This window comes from Lottia gigantea (assembly GCF_000327385.1).
Source record: "Lottia gigantea unplaced genomic scaffold LOTGIsca_109, whole genome shotgun sequence".
Lineage (NCBI taxonomy): Eukaryota > Metazoa > Mollusca > Gastropoda > Lottiidae > Lottia > Lottia gigantea.
The window spans coordinates 811,307-834,377 of record NW_008706978.1 but is presented as its reverse complement, the minus strand read 5'-3'; the positions used below and the strand labels follow the sequence as shown (position 1 = coordinate 834,377).

The 23,071-nt window shown below is 33.9% G+C and overlaps 1 protein-coding gene across 1 annotated transcript; it reads right to left on the bottom strand.

Annotated features, from left to right (window-relative positions):
- Positions 1-14,623: 14,623 nt before the first annotated feature.
- Positions 14,624-22,766, bottom strand: LOTGIDRAFT_136803 (hypothetical protein; the record flags this gene model as incomplete). Its single annotated transcript, XM_009046976.1, has 10 exons — positions 14,624-14,771; positions 15,121-15,255; positions 15,718-15,912; positions 16,319-16,552; positions 17,379-17,505; positions 18,379-18,545; positions 19,906-19,996; positions 20,381-20,503; positions 21,573-21,647; positions 22,538-22,766. 10 exons carry the CDS (start codon positions 22,764-22,766, stop codon positions 14,624-14,626), a joined length of 1,524 nt encoding a protein of 507 aa, XP_009045224.1.
- Between the last annotated feature and the right edge of the window lie 305 nt (positions 22,767-23,071).

Genomic DNA, 23,071 nt, shown 5'->3' with positions numbered 1-23,071 from the left:
AAAAAGTGTAAAATAAAACTATTTAAATTTGTTCATCACAAAACTAATCTAGGAAATTTATAAAATCAAATTTTTCGGTTGATTTCTGCATGAAGCGATAGGACAGGTGACAAATTTACAAACTTATTATAAATCAAAACAAAGTTTTGGTCTTTAGTGGCAATGGAACAAAACAGCTGTTCTGTGTGAGTTTCTTAAAGGAATTGTAAGGGAGGCTTGTGTATCGGGGGCACTGATAGCTTCAATTTGCTACATTCCAATTTTGATTCAAGATTCAACTCCACTAAACCTAACGCGTTTTATGACATCACTAGAGGGGAGCTACCGGAAGCTACTATTAATATCTATGCAGTTTCCCTATAGTGACGTCATAAAACGTGTTAGTTCTAGCGGAATTGCAAAAACCACAGACGTCGGAATGAAAATTGGAATGGTGCAAATTGGTGTTATCAGTGTCCCCAATACACATAAAAAGTCTATTAAAGCTCTTTACAATCTCTTTAATATCCGAGGCACACAATAATTTGACTAAATTACCCAAAAAAAAAAATCATATATTTTACTTTAAGACGTTGTTTTACTTATCACATTACTGAACTAATACTACAGATATTACTTAATGGTATATTACCTTTTAGAATGACCAAAAAATGACCTAAACTTGGTTAAAATGAGTCTTTGTTCATCAGTGGACTGGTGTCATAGGTATACAACAGAATCCCTCTATAATGTAATAAATCCATTAAACTAAGTATATAATTCATTTAACAAGTAATTTTGAAATATGCTTAGAAGCGTGTTCCAATAATTATTTAGTTTAATGGATATAACGTCTTATATAGAAATTCTTTTCTTTAGTCATGACACCTGGTTAGTTCAACTGATGAATATATACATACACTTGTTGACCAAGTTTGATACTTTAAATTTTATGTCCATTCTAAGAGGTAGTATTTTTTCATAAGTGTATTGTCGAGTGTCTAATAATGTCTTTATTAATGTCTGAGCAAATTTAAAAAAAATTTTCCCATTGTTTTTATGAGAATTAGAGCTGTTAGTCTTAAAATGTCTTTGCGACAAGATGAACGGAAGAAAGCTATACCGTTAATTGAGACCACAAAATAACTCCTCTTCTAATTTCTAAATTTCCCTGTCCTAGGTATGTAGTGTTAATAGAGGGTAGAAACAATTATTCTTCATCATCGTTATGATTTCTGCCACCAGTAGCCTTGATTGAATATTGAAATAGAACGAAAAGGATACTTCAAAAACAATTACATGAACATTCTATACTCAAAAAGTTTCTTATTGTGCAATATTACTATTTATTTACGGACTGGAATAGTTAGCATAGGCCTAATCTTCATTTTTATTTCAAAACGAAACCATCCGATTCATTTCAGAACCACTACAAGTATTGTGCAATACTCCAGCATATAGAACTTGTACATTATTTTTAAACGTACAAGATATTTATAGAATAATTGCAGCTAAAATTGGGATGATTTTATATATAAAAATATGAATGAAATTCAGTCTCTATTATAGCTTGTATTTCAAACTAGAGAATGAGAAACTGTAAAACGTGGAATTCTTGCTACTCAACTGGCCGATGGCGGTCAATACACAACGAGAATTGATGTCGAATTCCAAAAATAGACTCTAATCATTATAGTAAACTGAAATAGTTAGAATATGTAACTAAGAATGGAAACTACAGTTGCTTCGTCCAGGCCTTATATAGAAATGGAGAGACCTCCACAGGCTTTTCCTTTTTACTTGAATTATAAAAAGTTATTATAGCAATGAAAATTACTGTGAGAGTTCTTAGGTGAAAATGGATGAATTCTGAGGCGTTATAAGGACAATATCACTGTTTGCATTTGACTGGAATTTTCCGGACCGATAGCCTCGACGAGGTTGAGTAGAGCAAACAGACTTAAAAATTTCGTGACGTCATTTGAATATGGCAATGACGTCAAAGACTTTGGAGATTGTAAGTCCTTCCATACTACAAACTGGCCTAATGCGATTTTTATGAAATGAATTAATATAAAACATATGATCACCAGTGGGTTTTCAAACTATAGAAATAAATGGAATTCAAAATTACACAATTGAAAGCTATGATTCTTCTATTTGTTTTTAAAACATAAGAGGCCAAGGTTTACTATGGCTGTCTAGGCGTAGCCTATTAGTTAAATCTAACCTACAATGTATAATATAGGCCTAGGCCAATATCAAAGTATTGCATATTAATTCTGTTTCTTCTGGCTAATCTGTTTCTATAAACATCATATATAAAGTTAGCCTATGTGATGTAGTTTATAGAAGGAAAGGCGTCATTATGTTCTTATTGCATATAATTAAAGAGTTTTAACCAAAAATAAATGTCCATGTATGTACAGTCTGGATAAACAAAAAAAAACTTTTTGACCTTTCTTGATCGGTCACTCAATGCAATTCTTGGTAATTCTCTCTAATTTAGCTAATAATGAATTAATTATGGACATGTGAGACAAACTGGTACTTTTCCAAGTTATCAGAGGTTGGCGGTAAGTCGGCTATGATTTCAGAACATAAGCCCTACTATACTAATTACCTAACACACTTCGAACTTGACCAATAAGCCCCAGGTACTGAATACCGAATGTCTAGCCTAACATCTTTTTTGTCAATTTTTGTCATTTATTGAATTCCAATGTATTTTACCAAGGTGCTGGATCCAAATTTCCACACTTTGATATAAGACTGTCTAAAAACAGTGGTAGCGCAAGCCTCCTGAGACTAAGAGAACACACAAGGAGCAGACAGATTCAATTCGGGGCTCTCCAGAGAAAATTTTCAAAAAAATTAATTGATTTGGTGCATTTGGTGATACTTATTTTGGGGTAAAAATGTATAATAATAACCATATATTTTTTAATTTGTTTTTAAAAAAAATGGTATGGTACAAATTGGGGTGCAAAACATTTTTCACTGCTTAAAACAGAACGCTAAACTAACTTGGTTTCATATTTTGCTGTGGCCTACAAAAAGATTACCGACTGGATTCTAAATTGCATACTTCAAGATTAACATGTACAATGACAATTTTCAGTGCTCTGAATAAATCCCTACATCTCATATGTCGAAACAAACATCCGAATATATACAATTAGTTAATCATTCCATACACCCAACCGGATATAAAATATTGCTAAGGCCGTAGCGCAATGGGGGGAAATGTCTTACTTTGACGACCGAACTGTACGTGTCATATTTTTCAATTATGTATTTGAAATCAAACCAGAATTTTTTAACCTGGATTGTTCTTCGGCCTTGCTTTTGTTTAGATTAATATTACGAATTACGAATTTTAAAATGATTATAAATTAGAAGAAAAATCGGCGACGTTGATTTCTTTAAAATACAGCCAAATTAAAATCGTTTCGAGATGGTATCGGTGTTACCAATTATTCCTCCAAGTTCAATCATTTCGAACTAAGACATAAAAATGTGTGATCCATATTGTAAGCATGTAGCTTACTTGCATTTCTGCGTGAAAGACTTCACTTCCGGTTGGGGCAACTTGGTTGATGGGATGTACTACTAAAACCATGTAAACGCAATGTCATCATAGTCAATGTCAATCATTGCACTCACCGCCTCTGTGGAATTAAGACTCATTTACGCCATTATTATATATAAATAAGCATAAGTCATAGTTGGTCAGTTAATGCCATTATTATAGGCCTACAATAAAAGGGATTTGGACGATTCCGGAAAGAGTTAAAATCATAGATTGGAGCTTTACATTGCCTCTTAAATATTTTTAATGAAGCCAGCAATCGTAATCATGATGAAGTAAGTTCCAGACACACGATTCAAACACGGAAAAATTCATATGGTGGACGGCTTTGTTTCACAAGCATGAATATAAATGCAAATAACCATGTGAACTCAATGTATACCCTGACAGAGACCCAATTTATCTTGTTGCAAACAATAGTTCGAAAATAAAGAATAATATTGGACTTGGATGGGAGAGTTTAATTAAGATTGAGATGATTTAGTGTAACCATCCAGACGGCATAGGAAACCCAGTATTATATGCTTAAGTCAATGATTAGATTTCTCGATAGGGTGGTAGGCTACATGTAATGCAGTCTATGGTCGTATGGGAAGTACTGAGTTCAGATAAAAGACATCTGGTGAAGAAAATTGAAATAAAATGTACAACTATTGATAAATAAAACTGACATCCAAAAAATGACCTTTTCATAAATATGGCACAATATGATACAATGATATATAATGGCTTAAATGTAATATGATAACAAAATAAAAATCCAGAAATTTCAAAGAATAAGTTTAAAGGCGATATGGAACTCTAGTCGATGAAAATAAGATAAGATTGTCTGACAAAATTGAAATGAACATAGAATCTGTAAAGATTGGGTTGCCATATCTGCATATTGGCATCAGCAATCTGTAATATAATTATGAAAAAATAAAAAAAATTAATAAATTAAACACTTAACGTTACCTATTTGCACGAATAGATATTATTTTCGGTCATTTTGTGGTACCAGGAAATCTAGGATGATGTTGACTCGAATATAAAGAGGATAAATTGTTAAATGGATCAGAAATTGTGTGATATAATTTAAAGGTGAACAGTCGGCATTTTCGGGGATTAAATTAAGTCTTGAATATGCTTCAATAGTCTTTAAAAGTACTAAAATGCACGAAAATCGCATAATCCCTTCAAATATTCCTCAAACTAGAAATTTCACTGTCTATTTCTATATATGTGTTTTCCATATAGTCTCACTAAAATTAGAGTCGAATTTTTTACTTTCAAACGTGAATAATTATGGATACACATGGATTTGAAGGCTCAAATTTCGACACTATAACTGATTATGTAAGCTCAAAAAATTCCTGTGTCTGAAACTAAGGAATGACTGATTGAACAGAAAGAGAAAATTGTATATATTTGTAGATATTAGTGGGACTTTGGCATTGTGATGAATCTGAACATGCTCCTAAGGATCTAGGATAGACTACTTCTTGTGAAAGTGTACTGTGTTTCAATGGACTTTTCATGGTTATTCCCTTTATTTTCTACCCATTCCGATAAATAACGTATACCGAGTTTGACGACTATTAAGTATCTGTCCTCAGCAGCGGTCAACATTTTGCTATATACTCTATATATGGTATATTATATTTACAATATGATTAGAGATAACAGTAAGGAATACAAAAAATAGAGGTAATGGTTAAGATCAGCTGAGGGTCAAGAGGGCCACTGGCTATCATGTGGGGTACAAGGGAGATATTAATACCATTATAAGATACTTTTGAAGTCATTGTCTATATAAGAACTCAAATTTGTAGTGGTTTTATTCGAAAATAAAAACAAAATACCACCGGCCAGAAATATAGATTAATTCCTCTAAAGTTGAAAGTGAGTATGGGATCCCTGTATGATAGAGAGAAAAGGTAAGTGGTATTTGTCCTTGTAAAAAATCAACCACAAATGAAATGCATGGGATTTCAGCACCAAGCCTTAGATATTATATCTTGGAAGTATTTCATAACAAAGCAAAGAAATCAATGCAAATATGGAATGAATTAACATTAATATTCAAACATTTTGTCCTGAAACCCATAAATGTTTACATATCCTCCCAGGTTGTAAAAAATACCAATAGAGAATATAATAATAGAAGTTGGGCACCTCACTAGGCCGATATCTATGTAAGGAGGTAATTGGAATTTTCGTGAATTAAAAGTACCATTTCAATTCTAATATTTCAATTCAATTTGAGATAAATGATAACTGGAACTTTGCAATTACAGACATTAAGTTTATTTCCTTCAAAAGAGAAATGAATACAACTACTCTAAACTGGACAACGGTTCCTGTACAAAAAAGCATTACTTCGAACATCCTTGATAAAATTTCCTAAGAATATCCCGATCTACTAAGATATCACGCTAATATGCAGGCCTCATTTATATAGAGCTAATTGTGACCAAAAAAAAAGAAAGAAGGAAAACACTGTTAATTAGACAAATAGTGTAATGTTCCGTTATCTATGGAATCTCATAAAGGCAATGTTGTAAGCAATAATAGGCTTATGTGTTCAGTTTTAGACCCCTTATCTTGAAGTCAATCCGTTTATCTGGTGTTTGGGGCTATACCGAATTCCTTATACAACATTTAGGCCTACCGAGGCATTCGCTCCACAGGGCAATTGTTCATTATGCCTAAATTTTTTGAGTCTAGGTAAAACGTATCCAGTTATGTGTTACATTGTGGGAAATTGTAAAGAGTTTTGCATGGAATTCCTCCAACGTGGGACGATATTTGGCAAAGGACTTAATATGAATGCCTTTAATGCCCTATAGAAGACTACATTATAAACAAGACATAAACATATCAAATAGTACCTAATAGCTCAGAAATTCCTAATAATAAGTTTGTCATGAATCTCTTTCTTACTAACTGTCAATAGTATTGTATAGTAAGAAGCTAAAATAATATAGTAAAACTTACCTTAATACACTTAAAGTTTACAAACAATAATCACTAACATGATGAAATACATCGACAACTATAATATACAATTTTTCAATTCAAATGTCCAGGGAAATTCCTATTCTCAAATATCTCTTTAGTCTTAGAAGGTTTGATGAAAATTGTGAATAACTAACTATTCCCCCCATTCACTAGCTTTATACCCCCCTTTGACGTCACAGAGTTATTATTAACCCGTTCAAGCTTGCGGAAAACACCACATTACGTCGGCAATGTCTTTGACCCGATTTTTGCAGCGCTTGTAGCTTGGAGATTCTTACGTTTTTCTAACAAAAAAGTCTGTGTGGTGTCATAGAACACCTTCATTCGAGACAGAAATTGTAGAAATATTCAAGGCATGGCCATTAATCATACATTTTAAGATATAGAAATTCATTAAAAGGCTTCGATGTCAGTGTATTTTATTAATACTGACGTCACGGACAAGGGAATCCCTCAATCGAACTGTTGAGCCGTCGGCAAACCTTTCTATATTCAGACTATATTCACGGAACATGATGGCTATTAATAGCAACAAGTTGAAAATCAATAAAGCTATTTTCAGATCTGAATTGACGCACGCGTTTCTGGCAGGACCTAGGTTTCATTCTTGTATTCTACACTGCTTTTCAACCATTCATACTAGTCTACCGTTATCTTTCCTTGCTATAGCAGACGATATAGCTAGTGGTTGATAGGAAAACGACCTTCGGCTCCATTCAGTATCCACCAGCAAGGTTCCCAGAAAAAAAATAACCCTTTGGCATTGCCTTAATCAAGATCAAAGGTTGCGTCATCAAATGTTCTGAATGAACTTGTTTTTGTCCTGTTCAAAACAGTCTTGTCAAAACAGATGCTAGACAGAAGGATCCCTCCTAAAGGCTACCACTATGGGCATCATAGGTGAACACCGGTCCATCTTTACTGTCCTAATTTTGGTTCAATTGACTTCAGACAAGAATAATCTAGGTACAGAGATAATGGAAAATGATGCCTTGAGATAATTGGCTTGAGAATTGTAAATTGTACCGGGATGTCTGTGAAAGCAGTTTATTACTGGCCTACAAATTATATATGAAATAGTGAAGACTCTGACGTCATAGGTAAAATGTAGATCAGTAAGATGTTACCAGAATCTATTATATATTACGTGTAGTGTTTATAATCCGAAAACACTACCCTTGTCTTAAACCAAACCAAACCGACCTCCTCTGAACTGTACATAGAGAGGCCTTCAAACAATAGAATGGCTATTTTGACCGGACCCGAAGTCCCAATGTAGAGCCAAACCCCAAATTAATTATAGAACAAGATTAATCCTCAGGTCAGAGATAATCATGGAATGGGATTTTTTTAGTAGTTCTTACGGGTGGCAAAACCCAGTGTCCATGTGGTACGGCCAAGAAGGGCACTTTGTGACGTTATTAAAAGAAAAATAACTCTTACGACACAGGATATATAGTGACGCTCATTGTCATTAGCCTAGTTAGTTAAAAGAGCAAGACTTTATTTTTATTGTCAAGTATTAATTAATAAAAAGTAAAATCACACGAAGTTGAAATAACACCTGTCAGGTTGGTTATTTGAGTATACAGAGTGGGTGGTGTAACAGATGCTTACATAATCAAACCTCATTCATCGATCAATCATTTTACTGTTACGTTTTCTATGCCTTTTTTAGCCCGACCTTGTACCAGAAAATTCTGCGATGAAATCGGTCACTGGAAAATATTTAAAAATAATTACTGTGACGTGTGTTCTTTTCATACTCATTCTTCTAGAACACTCTACTTTGAAATTTCCACACAATAGAACACAATTTTGACCTGATGATGACAATGTATATTGTTGAATCGTTGTGTACAATAAAACTAAGGAGTGGTATACCATAAACTTATTTTCCGTTATTTTAAGTGATTTCTACCCCTAAATATCGCTTAAGGATTATATATAATTGTCGTGTTGGTATTCCAACGATACCACCAACACTTGAATTACCCCGGATTCACAAAGAACAGTAATACTTTTTTTAGGACTACTACCCCACCCATGCTGTTATTCCATCGGCATAGTCTAGCCTAAGTTCAAATGGATTAATCTAGAAAGATTTTTAGCGTTTTACTGTGTTACACTCTCGATATCCTTCCGATAATCCTCATAGCCAATGATGCTGATAGGGAATTTTTATTACACATGGCAAAGATTTAACATCATTATGTAAAATATAGACGTAAAATGGAAGCAACAATACTCGGACTAGCAAAGTATATGAAACTGTATTGACCTACTCAACGTACAGCACGTAGATAACAATTCCAGAAAGAATTACATCATCACAAGTTGATCATGATGCAACAACGATCAGGTGTATACACAACCGCCATTTTATGTTGTAATATCCGGTCTGAAACGCTTACCAACGTGTTGTAACATCCTGTTTTGTGGGGTTTTTGATTGAAACGTCGTCCTGACTGAAATAAACTTGTCAACCACAATCAGTTCCCAGATTTACTTCACCATCAGTTACATGTGTCCATTGCTGGTGGAATGACGACAGGAGAATCTCCAATTTTAGGACAAGGTCATCGCAAATATTTAACCCGAACCAACGCACGAAGAATAAAACTAAGAAGAATGATTGAACTAGGTCGAACATTTTCATCTGTTGAATAATAGCAAAGTGCATTAAGCATACTACTTTGAAATGGTGCAAATTGCTTGTAATAATTACCTAACTTCTGGAAGAAGAGAACTAGATGAAAAAAAAAATTGCTCCAAAAATAACTTCTGTTTTCCAAATTTCTTGCTTTTAGTCACGTGAATATATACTCAAACTGAAAGTTATTAGTTATATAAACTGGGTTTCGGAGTGGTAAGCATGCCAGCTGCGACACATTGTAATGTGTAATTGACAAAAAGGTGTAGTTATTGAAATGTGGTCAGTACGTGGGCTACTGCTAAATACGGCACTGATGAAAATATTGCTATTCAGTTAGTAAACACACAGTACAGATCAAATTATTGCACAATCGGAATTTCAACACCAAAGAGGTTAAAATATTGACAAAGGTTGTTTGAGTGGGCGATGGGGAGACAGATGTTGAAAGACTATCATATAAACTTGACCTGATATTATCATTTCATTTGACGATGTTAATTGCTGGAATCGTCAATACTTGAGGCATATCGACAAGTACGTAAGGTGGGAGTAAAGAAAGAGTAGGAAAGATAACAATGCTTTATGTCGTCATATTTTGTAAATTTCGATATATCGTAATTCGAGCTTCTCAAATCAATATTACCCAGGCAATGGACAGGGATAGGGGGATATAAAATGGATCACAAACTTTTTTTTATTTTGGTTGAGCTGATGAATTCAATAGAAATTCTGCTGCTTTAAAAAGCTTGTGTTAAAGTGAGAGGAGAATAGCATGTACATTCTTCTGAAATGCTGGGAATTGGTACTCCCCGGGGACAATTCGTTCAGTGACAATACTATTGACCTAATTCGTGCCTTCAATTGTTACCCTGAAAGACAAGAGACCAGCTAAGATGATGAATGACAGATCGAAATTTTGGATTGCGATCAGGTTGGACCAAAGCCAACTGTTGAACCACTGTCCATCAACTACCCCATTAAATTGTTTTGGTTGTATTTGTCTTATCATGATCTACAACATATTTATCAAAATTGGTTTTGGTTCAAATAGACACGGAAGTTTCCTAGACTTTTAACGCCCTACATGGCCAAAATATATATATATATATATATACACATGTATAACACTTAGTTTTCTATTTATAGAATTAATGTCTTTTACCGTCTTAAATTTATTTCCAATATATCCTAAAACGAACATAATCTTTTCCCGCCTACACGAATCAATCTTCGGATCAGAATACAGAAAATATGGTATTGTAAATGGCGGTAGACCACAGCCCCACGTGTCAAACGTTTAAAAACCACCCTTAAGACGATTTATTGTTGATTGTGATACTACAAAGAAACAAGAGGACTGAAATGTGTTGGCAAAATCCCTCCAATGGAGCTCTCAGATCCATCACATTATTTCAAGAACCACTTCATCCAGAGACATGAGTATGTGTTTGGTATGTCCGGGCGTCCTTCGTTCACCTTAAAGGCAATGAAGAAACACAAAAACTATCGTGTATACAATTCGAATACCATGGCACAAAGCCGTCTGAATAACTGATTATATTACTAACCCTTTTAATAAGAGTCTTTTCGGATAGTGGGGTTCATTTTTTAAATATCAATTATTTGGTCAACAAGATTAAGAAAGGTTTAAGTCACAGTTTCAAGATGAAAAATTACACGACATTCTCGTCAAGCAAAGATATTTGCGCCCATAGGGACCCTGTTCAATATGAGGTGTCCACTATATTAAGTTTTGAAATGGTCACGGATGTGTATCCCCTTTCGACTATATAATACCAGGGGGCCAAAACAGCAGAGACACATAGAGAACATCTAAATTTAAAGACCTTGGTCTAATAGCTAAGTTTTGACAGAAAACATTGGCGATACCCTCATCTCGTCTCTGTCAAGTGAACTCATCGTTATGACGTTTTTCATATTGTGATATATCAGAATGGCATTTTGTCATATAACATTGGTTATGAAAGTTATCCATATATATACGACGCACTTACAGTACAAAAGACTTTAAATTGAGTTTTGTACACCAATACATTATTTTGGTTGGCCAGGAACACTTTCGGCCTAACAGTACTTAAATTTAATGATACACGGCGAGGATTATGGGTAAAAATCGAGATACATGCCTAGGGTCTATAAATGCTTATATTACAGAATCTTCGTATTCGTATGGTCAAAAAAAGATTGTATAAATCCGTAACCCACTGTTTTAACCCATTGTCTTAACCATGTTTTCCATTTATTTTGTCAACGTATTAAGTAGTAAGCCTCGAATAATAGACAAAAGGGATCATTAGGGACAGGATATTTATCAAGTTACGACGTCTTTAATCTATCCCAATAGGGTCAGAAAAAGCAACCGTCAATGAGTTTGAACTATTTTTATCTAGATGGTTCTCTAAATATATCAGTAGTGGCTGAAAATAGACTTACAACCTAAAAATAGCTAACAATGATCTAAAATTAGATTATTGATCTTCAATTTTAGAGGGAAAATTCGTCCGCTGCCATTAGTCACTGTCATTATATTCTATTAATAAAAGTCCACACATTTTATCATTTCTTGTAAAAAATCTCTTAAATATAAATATATTCTTAAACTATGGCGTGATTGATATTTTGGTATATTTGAAATAGCGTTTACTTTTTCCTGCCGTAATTGCCTTTCTTTTTATTTTGAATCCACCGTTCTTATTCACCCACCTACAAGTTTGGAATCTAAGACATGACGTCAAGTTATGACATTTATTAAGTTAACATTAAGCAGAAGAATAAGATTATTAGTAAACAAGAAATGAGACAACAATTCTATAGCTTATATAGTGGGTGCTAATATTCCGATCGTTAGGTTAGGTGTACAACTGAAGTAACCACTCCATCATCTTCACAATGTCAAGCTATTACGAACTTCATCTTATACCTTGACTGAAATAGCCACCTTTATTGTATTACAGAACTTTGTAAATGTGGCGATTTAATTTTACGCTAGCGAATACAGCAAATCAGAGACCTTGACAGAAGGTCTGCAAACACTAAGCCATAATGTCGACAGTATTTCTGTTCGGGATTCTGTTTGCATGGCTGTGTTCTCTGGCCGAACAATCCAATCAAATCGCCGCATCCTGTGATAGAACGTGGCTATTGCAGGTATAAGAGTGAGGTCGTAATAGCTTGACATCTAGTTTGCGATATCAGCATCCGCTGGAAGCGAACGTTAACTTGTCATCTACCAACCAACCAACCAGCTTGACATCACGCTTCATGCACAATAACGCAGAAAACAATATCGGCTGTCCAGTCGTAGACAGAAATATAAACAACGCATATGATATTGGGATTTATCAATCCTACTCACAACCTACGCTTTTAGTGCCATAATTTCTCAAACAGGGAAAATTCAGCTAAATCTTTGTCATTGATTTACTTTTACTTTTTTAGTCACAGAAGATTTTACAAAATCTTTTGAAAAGCCAAACAGAAAATTCAAGAATCAATTTAAAGATTATTATTGAAAGTCAAACAGAAAAGTCAATTAGTGAATGTGATGTTTAAAATAAGGAGTCAACAGAAAAGTCAGTAATCAAATGTAAAGTTTAACATATGAGTCAATTATCGAATGTAATGTTTAAAATAAGGAGTCAAGCAGAAAAGTCGAGATTCAACTTAAAGGTTATTATTGAAAAGTCAAACGGAAAAGTCAATAATCAAATGTAAAGTTTATAACAGAAAAGCCAATGACCGAACGTAATGTTTAGAAGAAGGAGTCAAACAGAAAAGTCAGTAATCAAAGATCAAACAGAATAGTCATAGAGCAAAGTTTACATTCAACCAAAGTCAACCAAAAATCAAAGAAATCAGAAATTTGTAATCAAATTCATTAGTGTTACAGAACAGGCAATATGCAAAGGTAAAAGACGAACATAAGTTGATTCTTGGTTTGACTGAATTTGATTTTAAGGCTCAGAGTCAAAGGACATTTGAGTTCAAATTGTGGAAAATTTTGATGTTATTTCTGTGACGTCAGTGTGTTATTTAAAAAACTTCAAATACGTATATTACATTTTAATGGACTGAATGTTACTTGAATATCTTTGAAATGATGTACAAAATTCATTTCTGATATCACAATGATCTGACATTATAAATGGAGACAACTTACGACCAAAACAACAAGGTAGATAAATAGAATATACAATATAGAACCACTAATAGATTATTTTGTTGATTAATAGCATAATTGTTTACGAAAATACCTAAATTAACTGTTTTGATATTTGAGAAGGAGTATGGGTGGACAGTAATTGAGCAGACTGTCTGGGAACATATATAGAAAAGAAACTATCACTCACCTGTGTGTCTGGACCATACCTTCAGTTTGTCAATTATAAGCTCTTTAGTTTCGTGCGAAAAATATTCTCTCGTGGCAAGCATGCAGTAAATCATTAAAAGGGAAAGAATCCAATATATAAATCAACAAGACAACAATGCTTTACTCAATTTTAGAAACTAAATGAACTATATTGTCTTTCTTTTAAAGGATCTTATTTCTATAACATATCGACACATTAATGTCTTTGTCTTTGGAAAATGTCTTTTAATTCAAATATTGAAAACTTTGGGACGCTATAGTAGTCTAAATGGGTTAACTAAATTATATAAGTTTTATATTTGGGCCTACGAATCGTGAGATAAAAACCATTTTTTTCCCAAATGGTTTATGAAATGTATCGGCAATTTCAACTACCTGTAACATTTTCAGAATAAAAACTAGACGTGCAGTTTGTCTGAAATTAAAAACAAAATTACTCAAACTTACTAAATAGTCTTATTATCAAAAGGCATGATAGTTATATTTCAACAAATACATAGATGATAAAACTTTTATTATAAGGCACATTCACAAATAAACAGAAGCCTGTAATTTGGCCATTTATGGAATTTAACATACATAAGAAACTCCGTACAGTTCTTGGAAATAACACACTAAAATAGGTCACAACCATTTTAAATCAATACGCCTTGACTTCTCGACATAAAAAGTCGGATCTTTTAGTTTTTAAGAAGGCTATAATATTTCAAATAATTAATATGTATTATTCATTGCCAGCATGTTTTCAAAACCGTAAATTTGAATCAGCCAAATCGCAAAATAGTCTACGATTAAATAAGTAAATAAATTAATAATCAAATAATGATTCCTGTAACTAGGTCAGCGCGCTGTTTTGTTTGTATGCTACTGTCTAAAGGTGGGAGTAGAGGATGTATATGGTGTTCAGAAATTAAATCTATTTATATTGGGTGTATATAGGCCAATGAAAAAAAAAGCAAAAAAGAGACACCTAGGTTGGGATCCATTCATCGGATGCTCAGAACTAAAGCCGCGTTTCTTCAGGATTTGGTATTTTCTCAATTACTGGTGTTTCTATATCAATATTCTTATTTGCAAATCCACATAATTTATTTGTCACTACACAACACAACGTGGAACTGAGCACATTACAGGATGTTCGAAGACGATCGCTGCAATGAAACATCAAATTCCAATACATTTTAAACTCAAACTGTACGGCAAGAACAGGGGTTTGATGGATTAAATCTGTAATATGCATGTGCCTACAATTGCTGAGCTCACAAGAATTAACGTGTGCACAAACAAAAAACAAACGTGCACGATATTATATATGATTTCATTAAACATCAAGGACTTTACGAGACCCAAGCATCTGTCACATCTTTGTGTGGGTTTCTATGCTAGTATGGAGACAAAGAGCCCAAATCACATCCCCATAAGTCATACTTCCTCGGGCATGTCAAAACCTGTATTCGTGATACGATGGTCTGGAGAAAACGCATCAAGCATAATACTCACGTGAACCATTCCACTGCCATTATTAACCCAATATTCCGAGCTTCCATATTTAAAGATGATAATATAATCAGAAGTGTAACGACGGATGCACTTGGTATAGATGGAATAGCTAACGAACCAATAGTAGCTAACAAGCTAGAGTAAAAAGGGGGAATTAATAACATTAATGGTACCAATTTATACACTATAGTGACGGGGTTTATTTGTAAGATTATAGACCTATTCCCACCGATATCAAAATTATGATTCTTATCAAGAGTTTATTTATACCATAACCGTCAACGAATGATCGCCAGGAAGCGTACACGTCTTACACAGTAACAAATTTCATGACAGCTTTAATCTTTTTATAACGCATTTCTTATCAAATTTGGACAAATATTTTCATCAAATGAATCGCATTCCATCGATATGTAGTTATGTATTTAGTAGGGGGATGGCCATAGGACCATGGCCGCCTGATAATGCTCAAATGCGGGGTTCTGGTCTAAATGCTGATTCGTTTCCATTTACAGCTGAGTTTCCGGAAAAGAGGAAAAATGAATTCTTCAAGATTGACATTTGTTAATTAAGAAATGTTAATACATGTATACGTACGCCATCATTATAATGGTAGCTGCATTTAGTTCATCTTGGTTTACTTGAGCAATATAAATAGCCGTTACTGCTATAAAGTAACAGCTTCCATCACGATTTATCGATGTAGCTAATGGTACCGTAAAGCCAGATACTGATTTATTAATATTCAGCTTCTCATCGCAAACTCTAAAAATTTCTGGCATTGCAATTGCCCTGAAAATACATATAATATTATTAAGGTTTATCACTTCATGGGTTAGTCAAAATTATTCCAATATTGTGTTACCTTATTGGACAGTTGAGTCTTGTGCAACTCTTTCTTACTTATTTCGTGGCCATTAATCATTTTTTTTAATTCGTGACCCGAGAAATGCTGGACTTTTCTGGGCTTTAAAGATTATTTACCTAATTTGTGACTTCAGACATATGAGCCTATTACTAGCCTTTTATTTCGTGACAATCTTCACAATACATTGAGTGGGTCGATGAAAAGAAAAGCATTTTACATTTGGCATGAACTATAGTTGGCTAACAAAAAAGTCTCATCGATAATCTGCTTACTCAATACCCTCCCTCTCAACACGTCATATATTAATTAGTATTTCTGAGATATACTTACGAGCTGGGAGGTGCAAATCCGGTCAACACGGGTCGCATAGCGACAATTATGAAATTAACAGGATTCTTCCTCATAATGATGAAATATAAAGCAGGGATAAATATAAAGAAATGTATAAACAATCCAACTACGATGGTTAATACAAAGTAACCTAAACTACTAAATGTTTCTTCAAGCCTTTCTGTTTTCAATACAGATTCCGCTATTAAACTAGCAACTCCTATAGGTGTTAGCCTGAAATAGAGCAAATAGAAAACAGTTGTTCATAGCATCAACATATGTCCTACACCTCAAAGTCAAAAATTGGTCAGTACAAACGTAGCTTTAGCATTTTCAATAAATTTGAATGGTCCGACGTGGCTACATTAAAATAAAAATAAACCCGTTTCTTTGGGATTTAGAAATTGTAGATTATCTAAACCTATAGAAGAGCAATTTTACAAGAAATGAGTTTTACATGACATTCTTTGATTAGTAAAAATAACATCACTGTGACAGAATATACTATCAACTAATTCAATATATAACTCATAATGCTTGCGTCTATTGTGATTTATTTTACTATGTTACCCTGTTACACCGGACTGCGACCATTTGCGATCTTACAGCGACATGAAATGCACTTTAGTCGCGGACAAACGTGAGAAAAACTACAGAAAACAGTCGACCTCTTACCGCGAGTTATGCGACCATATTGCGTTATAATGTTAGCGCACGAACTGCTCTCTTATACCGCTCAAGGAGATGTTACAACGCTTGTCTGACGATGTCGTGTGTGTCCTACAGTGTGTCCTCTTATACCAACCTTATGGCACGTTCTCAGCCAACTTTCCAACGCTTTTTAGGTGTAACGGTGCCTTTACATTATATGATCTGATTTTGTTTTCATGATTTGGACTGACAAATGGATTTGTCCTATCCATATGCATATCTTTCTGAAACAGCCATCCTTTTTTGTGTCAAGAAATCTACATTTTTCTTCATTTTATATCTTTTCAGTCGCTACTGGTACAGTAGAGAACATTTAATATTAAGGTGATAGGAGATTACTGAGACGTACCAAACAATCCATTTTAGTACTTTTGCTATTACAGCATAGATAGCTTTAAAGAAGTCAATAAATAGTCTGGATTCTTCCTCAAGTTGTGAAGCAGCTACACCAAGGGCAGCACAAATAATAATAATACCTGTAATTTAAACAGAGGAGGAAAAATTAAATATAGAAATAGTTCTATATCTTTCAATCTGATCCAGAATATTGTCAAACCAACAGGAAATCAAACTGGATCATGTGAGAATTTGTAGGTCGACAAATAGTTCTTTGCTAATTTTTAAAAGATCCTCTTTCTCCCTCCCTTCTGGGGTTTTTGCGTGTCAATTTTTGACTAAATTTTGGTCTAGATTTGGAATTTGATGTCTGAAATTGCATTTTCTTTCAGATTTTGTAAGATGATGAGAGATTTTCATGCGGACTGATAATTCTAAAAAAAATAGTCGTTTTGTTTGCATTGACAGTCAAGCGGATGTTGATAAAATGTAGTGGTCTACTTTCAGTTTGGCTAGTTCAAGATTTTCATGGTCATGGTATATTGAAATTTTGTCCAGAAACTAAGCATTGGCCACAATTGGAAAATTTTCAATGAGATTTTGGAAGAGTTATAGAAGGTTGTATTTTGAGATTTAACATGGGAAGAGATCGCAAATGAATTACCGGAGTGTTATAAAATGTTTTCTCCTCGTTTATCTATAAATTGCATATCATTAAGAACTTCTGATTTTAAGAAGGCGTCCCAGAATAAAAATATATTATTCCACTGGATTGCATTAAATTCATCACGAATTGTAGCACAACCATATACACAAACGCTATATACATGATGTGAGGGTACCTTTAAATACGTTAGGATTTACAAATAGCTGAAAATAACCGAAAGTATCATTATTATCGGATCATTTATTTATAAGAGAACTTTTTCAAGCGAATTGGGTATTGATCGAGGACCACATCTTTGTTTGGGTACAAATACATGTTTTACAAATGTCAAGCCCTGCAATCTTACCTAAAATATTACTACCCGAAGTACTTTTAACAGATCTTTTTAAAAACTCAACAGTAACATTAGTCAAACCATTAGTTGTATTTTCTACAGTATTAAACATCTGGGGTGTATATACTGTCTGACTCTTCTGTATAGCTGCTGATACCATGTTGTCTGGAAATAGATTCCTGCAAATGTCCAAAAGAAATACCATATATTTTGTTGAAACGGAATTGTACAGGAAATGGGCGGAGCATCACATATGCTAAGTAGGCCAATTCGATGAACAGCCCGAAACGTTTTCTTCATTTTTTATTGACTACAGATTGTGAATAAACATAGGCTTGTGGAAAGTCTCGCAAGGGAATACGCCCACCAGTAGCTTGATAAAGAGCTAAAGGTGAACTGTAACACAAACTCTATATCGTATAGCCTGTAGAGTGAGCACGAGCCAAAAGGGTGAAAAAACGCAATATCAGAGTTTTATGCGATATCTCTCAAGAAAATCATCGGATCCTCACCAAATTCAATAGTGCACATTTTCTTAATGATATTGACACACATACAAAAGATCAAAAGAAGCTATAGAGAATTGTAGTCTGTAGAATGAGCACGAGGTAAATGAGAACGGACAGACCGACGAACCGACGGACGGACCGATGGACCGACACGGCCAACCACAATATACGCCCATACTTACGTGTGGGTGTATAAAAAGCAACACAAATGCCATGTCTTCGTTTCTCAGCAACAAGTTTCTTTCTTTATTTTGAGCCCTTCGAGTTATTAGTTTTTAAAAAGAACATTTGTCTTATTGACTGAAGTTTTATCACCTTTGTCATTTTGTCATATAAGAAAACACACTTTATTCCATTGACAATTAATATGAGTGTTGAATGTGAAAGTGTAGATTTATATTTTTTGAAAACAAATTGAATTTATACAATAATGTATACACACTACATTGACAACATTGCCGGAAATTGGCACAAAATGAGATATAGTTTTTACACAATTCTTGTTATTTCAAAGAGACATGTGCTCGAGTTTGTGAAAACTATACACCAAAATATAGATAAATATGCCCTGTGTTTAAACCAAAACAACCCAGTTGTTAAAACGCCAAAAATATGTAAAAAGTAACATTTTTAAGTTCGTCGTGCATTTGGAAGCTGTTAGAAAACTATTGTACGGATTTTAATAAAGTGAACGCTTAATTGTAGAAAAAAATGTCTCCTTCGTATTTTAAACGTTTAAACTAATAATATAGAGCCATTATAAAGTTAAACCCCAAAACTGATTCAACTGCTTAATTAACAATTAGTACTCTCAGTTTTTAATTAACCCTTTTAAAACAAATTCAGTTTAATCAAGAATATAGATAAATAGATATAAATAACATACTTTAGAAATATTTTCAGGTATAATTTATTACATTTTTGATAATGAAAACTTTTCATAAAAAAGTGGAATAACCCTTTAAAGCTGGTGCATACTCTCTTCCCTTTAAGGTTTCGTCCGTAACGAATCCGTTATATTAGTTCGTACCTGATGAGATCAGCGAAAATGTCTTCTGTCATAAGATTTCTGGTGTCTGGCCTAGTTGACATCAGATCGTCTGGTATCGCTTGATCTTTTCCTGAAATAAAAGTGTTATTAGAGTTCTTTAGTATTCGCATCGGTGTCATCTTAATACTAAGGCTATGTTTTAAAGGAATTGTAAAGAGGTTTTCTAACCCTTTTATGCGTATTTCAAGGACACTGATGACATCAATTTGAACCATCCCAATTATCAATCTGTGGTTTCTGCAATTCCACTAAAACTAAGTGTTTGTTGACGTCACTAATCACGATGTGATACAAGCATATTACCTATTAGTAATAGAATTTTGCTTCAGAAACATTCAGGACAGTTCAGCTCATATTGTGCAACGTTACATGTAATCAAGCTTTTGATAGCTTTGGCGAAAATATTTTTAAGTGACACTTTATTTGATTCAGTAAAGGAAAATGTTCTACGCACCCGGTTGTATAGCAAAGGTTACAGCCAGAGCAAGCAATGAACCAACAGCATTTGTAAGTATTATGTACGATAGTGATACTATGCTAACTTTACCACTGGATTTAGGATCTAATGATGATGCTCCTGAAAAATAAAATAGCTAAATGTCAAAATATTATGAACCTAATAACCTGACTCGTATTCTTGTACCGTGGAATGCAGCGATATGATTGGATTGTACGCCAGCGACTACAACAAATCGGAACTCTCGACAGAAATTCTATAAACATGATTGCTTATTGTTTGCAGACTTTTTGTCGAGGGCTTTGATTGCTTGTATAAGCGTACAATCCATTTAAATCGCTGTATATACAAACTTTCGTGCAGTCAAGCTTTACATTGTCAAGATGGTAGACTGATTGTAAACTGCGTTAGATTTACTAGTTTAAAAGATAGACTGTAAACTTAAGATTGTAATTTTTAAATTTCTATAACGCTTATCCGAAATAATAATAAAATATTTTCGATAGTATTTATCGTCTGTGTATATCTATCTAACAATGGGGGAATTACCAGCTTTGAAATAAGGATTTCATATTTACTGTATTAAATTGGATGCACTTGAAACATAGCTTTCACAGTTGACATACAGTATACAATTATCAATTTCTGTCATTGTACCATAGTTACTTAAAAACCTGTCACAATCCTTTACCATAATATATAGTCTGGGAGTCTAGTGTTACCCGTTGCGTGAGTAATACCCTCGTATTAACAAATTAACCAACTGACAATCCACATTAGATCCACATTAGTCAAAGCAGGAAATGAGCCTTACCACAATTTCAGTTTCTCTCAGATTTCGCCAGTTACAAGGTAGATCTCATCTTCACAATGCCAAGCTATTATGAACTTCGTCTTATACCTTGCATGTATCATGGAAGTTTATTAATGTTGCCATTTGGTATGATTGTAAGCTCTCGACATAGTACATAAACAATAAGCCATAATGCATGCAATATTTCTGTCGAAAATAAGTAGTATTCGTAAACGTACAATTCAATCAAAGCGTTGAATTCCGTGACACAAGAATGGTGGATACCGCAGTCAAGGTATAAGACGAAGTTCGTAATAGCTTGACATTGTGAAGATCTATCAAACCTATCCTATCAATCAGACGCTGGTTTTAAAGATAATGAATGGAAATAATTACCTATTATAATACAGCTAACAAGTAGTGGTAATAATGTTACTTTTAGCATTCTCATAAACAATTCTCCAGGCATACCTAGAAAAATAAATATCATTGGCTTTAGACATCTAAATCTAAATTTCTTACTTAACTGTCAGTTATTTTAAGGACAGAACGTATCGCTATACACATTGTCTTTTATTTCGCCATGATCAATTTGCACAGAAGAACAACTCTTATGTTTTTGTTTATTTCATTCGAATCGAAGTTCGTACAAGCCGGTCTTCGGTAATTGCATGCTAATGAAGGGTCAAGGCTGCGGGAGAATCCCACAGTTGCTGAAAGCCATACAAAAGACTAGTGGAAACTATTCAGAAACAATATAATTGTTGGGTTGAGGCTTTCCTTGAAGCGAATACTATTTCTAAATGGTACGGATGGAAATTCCAGGGAGACTCGGGTAATGAAAAGACAACAGTTATCAACAGCAATTTGTATTTCAAAGAAGTTCAATACATGTACTACATTTTTTGTTTTTGTTTTTCGGAAACTGATAAATACGAAGATATGCATTGAAGAATGGACAACGACAAGTGCCCTGACTATTAGTTTTCAATCATGAAAATTATTCAGGAGAACACGGCAAAATGGTCCTAGGCTATAGCCGGTGTCTTTCCTCATCGCCCCATCCCAAGTCACCCCTTTTCCGTTTCGCCCCTTTTCCATATCACCTCTTACTATTTTGCCTCTTTCCCATATCGCCCCCTCCCCATAGGGAATAAACCGCTCTAGCCTCATGAATGTAATCATGAACATAATGATCATAATCCGACATATAAACCGTTTCATTTTATAATTAATGATATCGATATCTTCAAAGGGTACCCTTTACCATCAATTTCGATATAGGCCCCTTTCGTTAGTGCGAGTCAGTCGATGCCTACGACTTACTTATTCACGGTTGAAAGAACAAACATTTTACATACCTATCCATAACAGTAAACTTTCAGATTTTGGAGCTTGACGTAATCCAAAACCTAAACCAAAACCAATAGCCACACCTAACATCAATAATATCAATAGAAGTTTATCTTTCAACCAATTAATTACTATGTTTCTGGATATTTTACTTTCCTGTTTATTGGTTGTCTCATATAACTTGTCCAGGGCACCATCGTTCCCGTTTTCTTCCACTGTTTTCCGTCTGTTTTCCATGGTTGTTAAGTTCTGGATCGTACTTATTGGTGCATTCCTTTAATGTAAATCAAAATGATATGATTAAATCAAAACGTTAGAATAAAATATACATATATAGTCTTTAAACAATTATGAATAATAGTTCATTTTCGTTTAATATTTATTTGACCATAACATTTTAAAAGTTTTCGAAGATTATTATCATTAACGAAATTAAACCAGGTTTTCAAGCCTTGTATAATATAGTCCTATCGAGCAGTAACACTGAAAACATATACATTTGCACTATATTGATGTGATTGTGATACCTAAAAATCCCAATT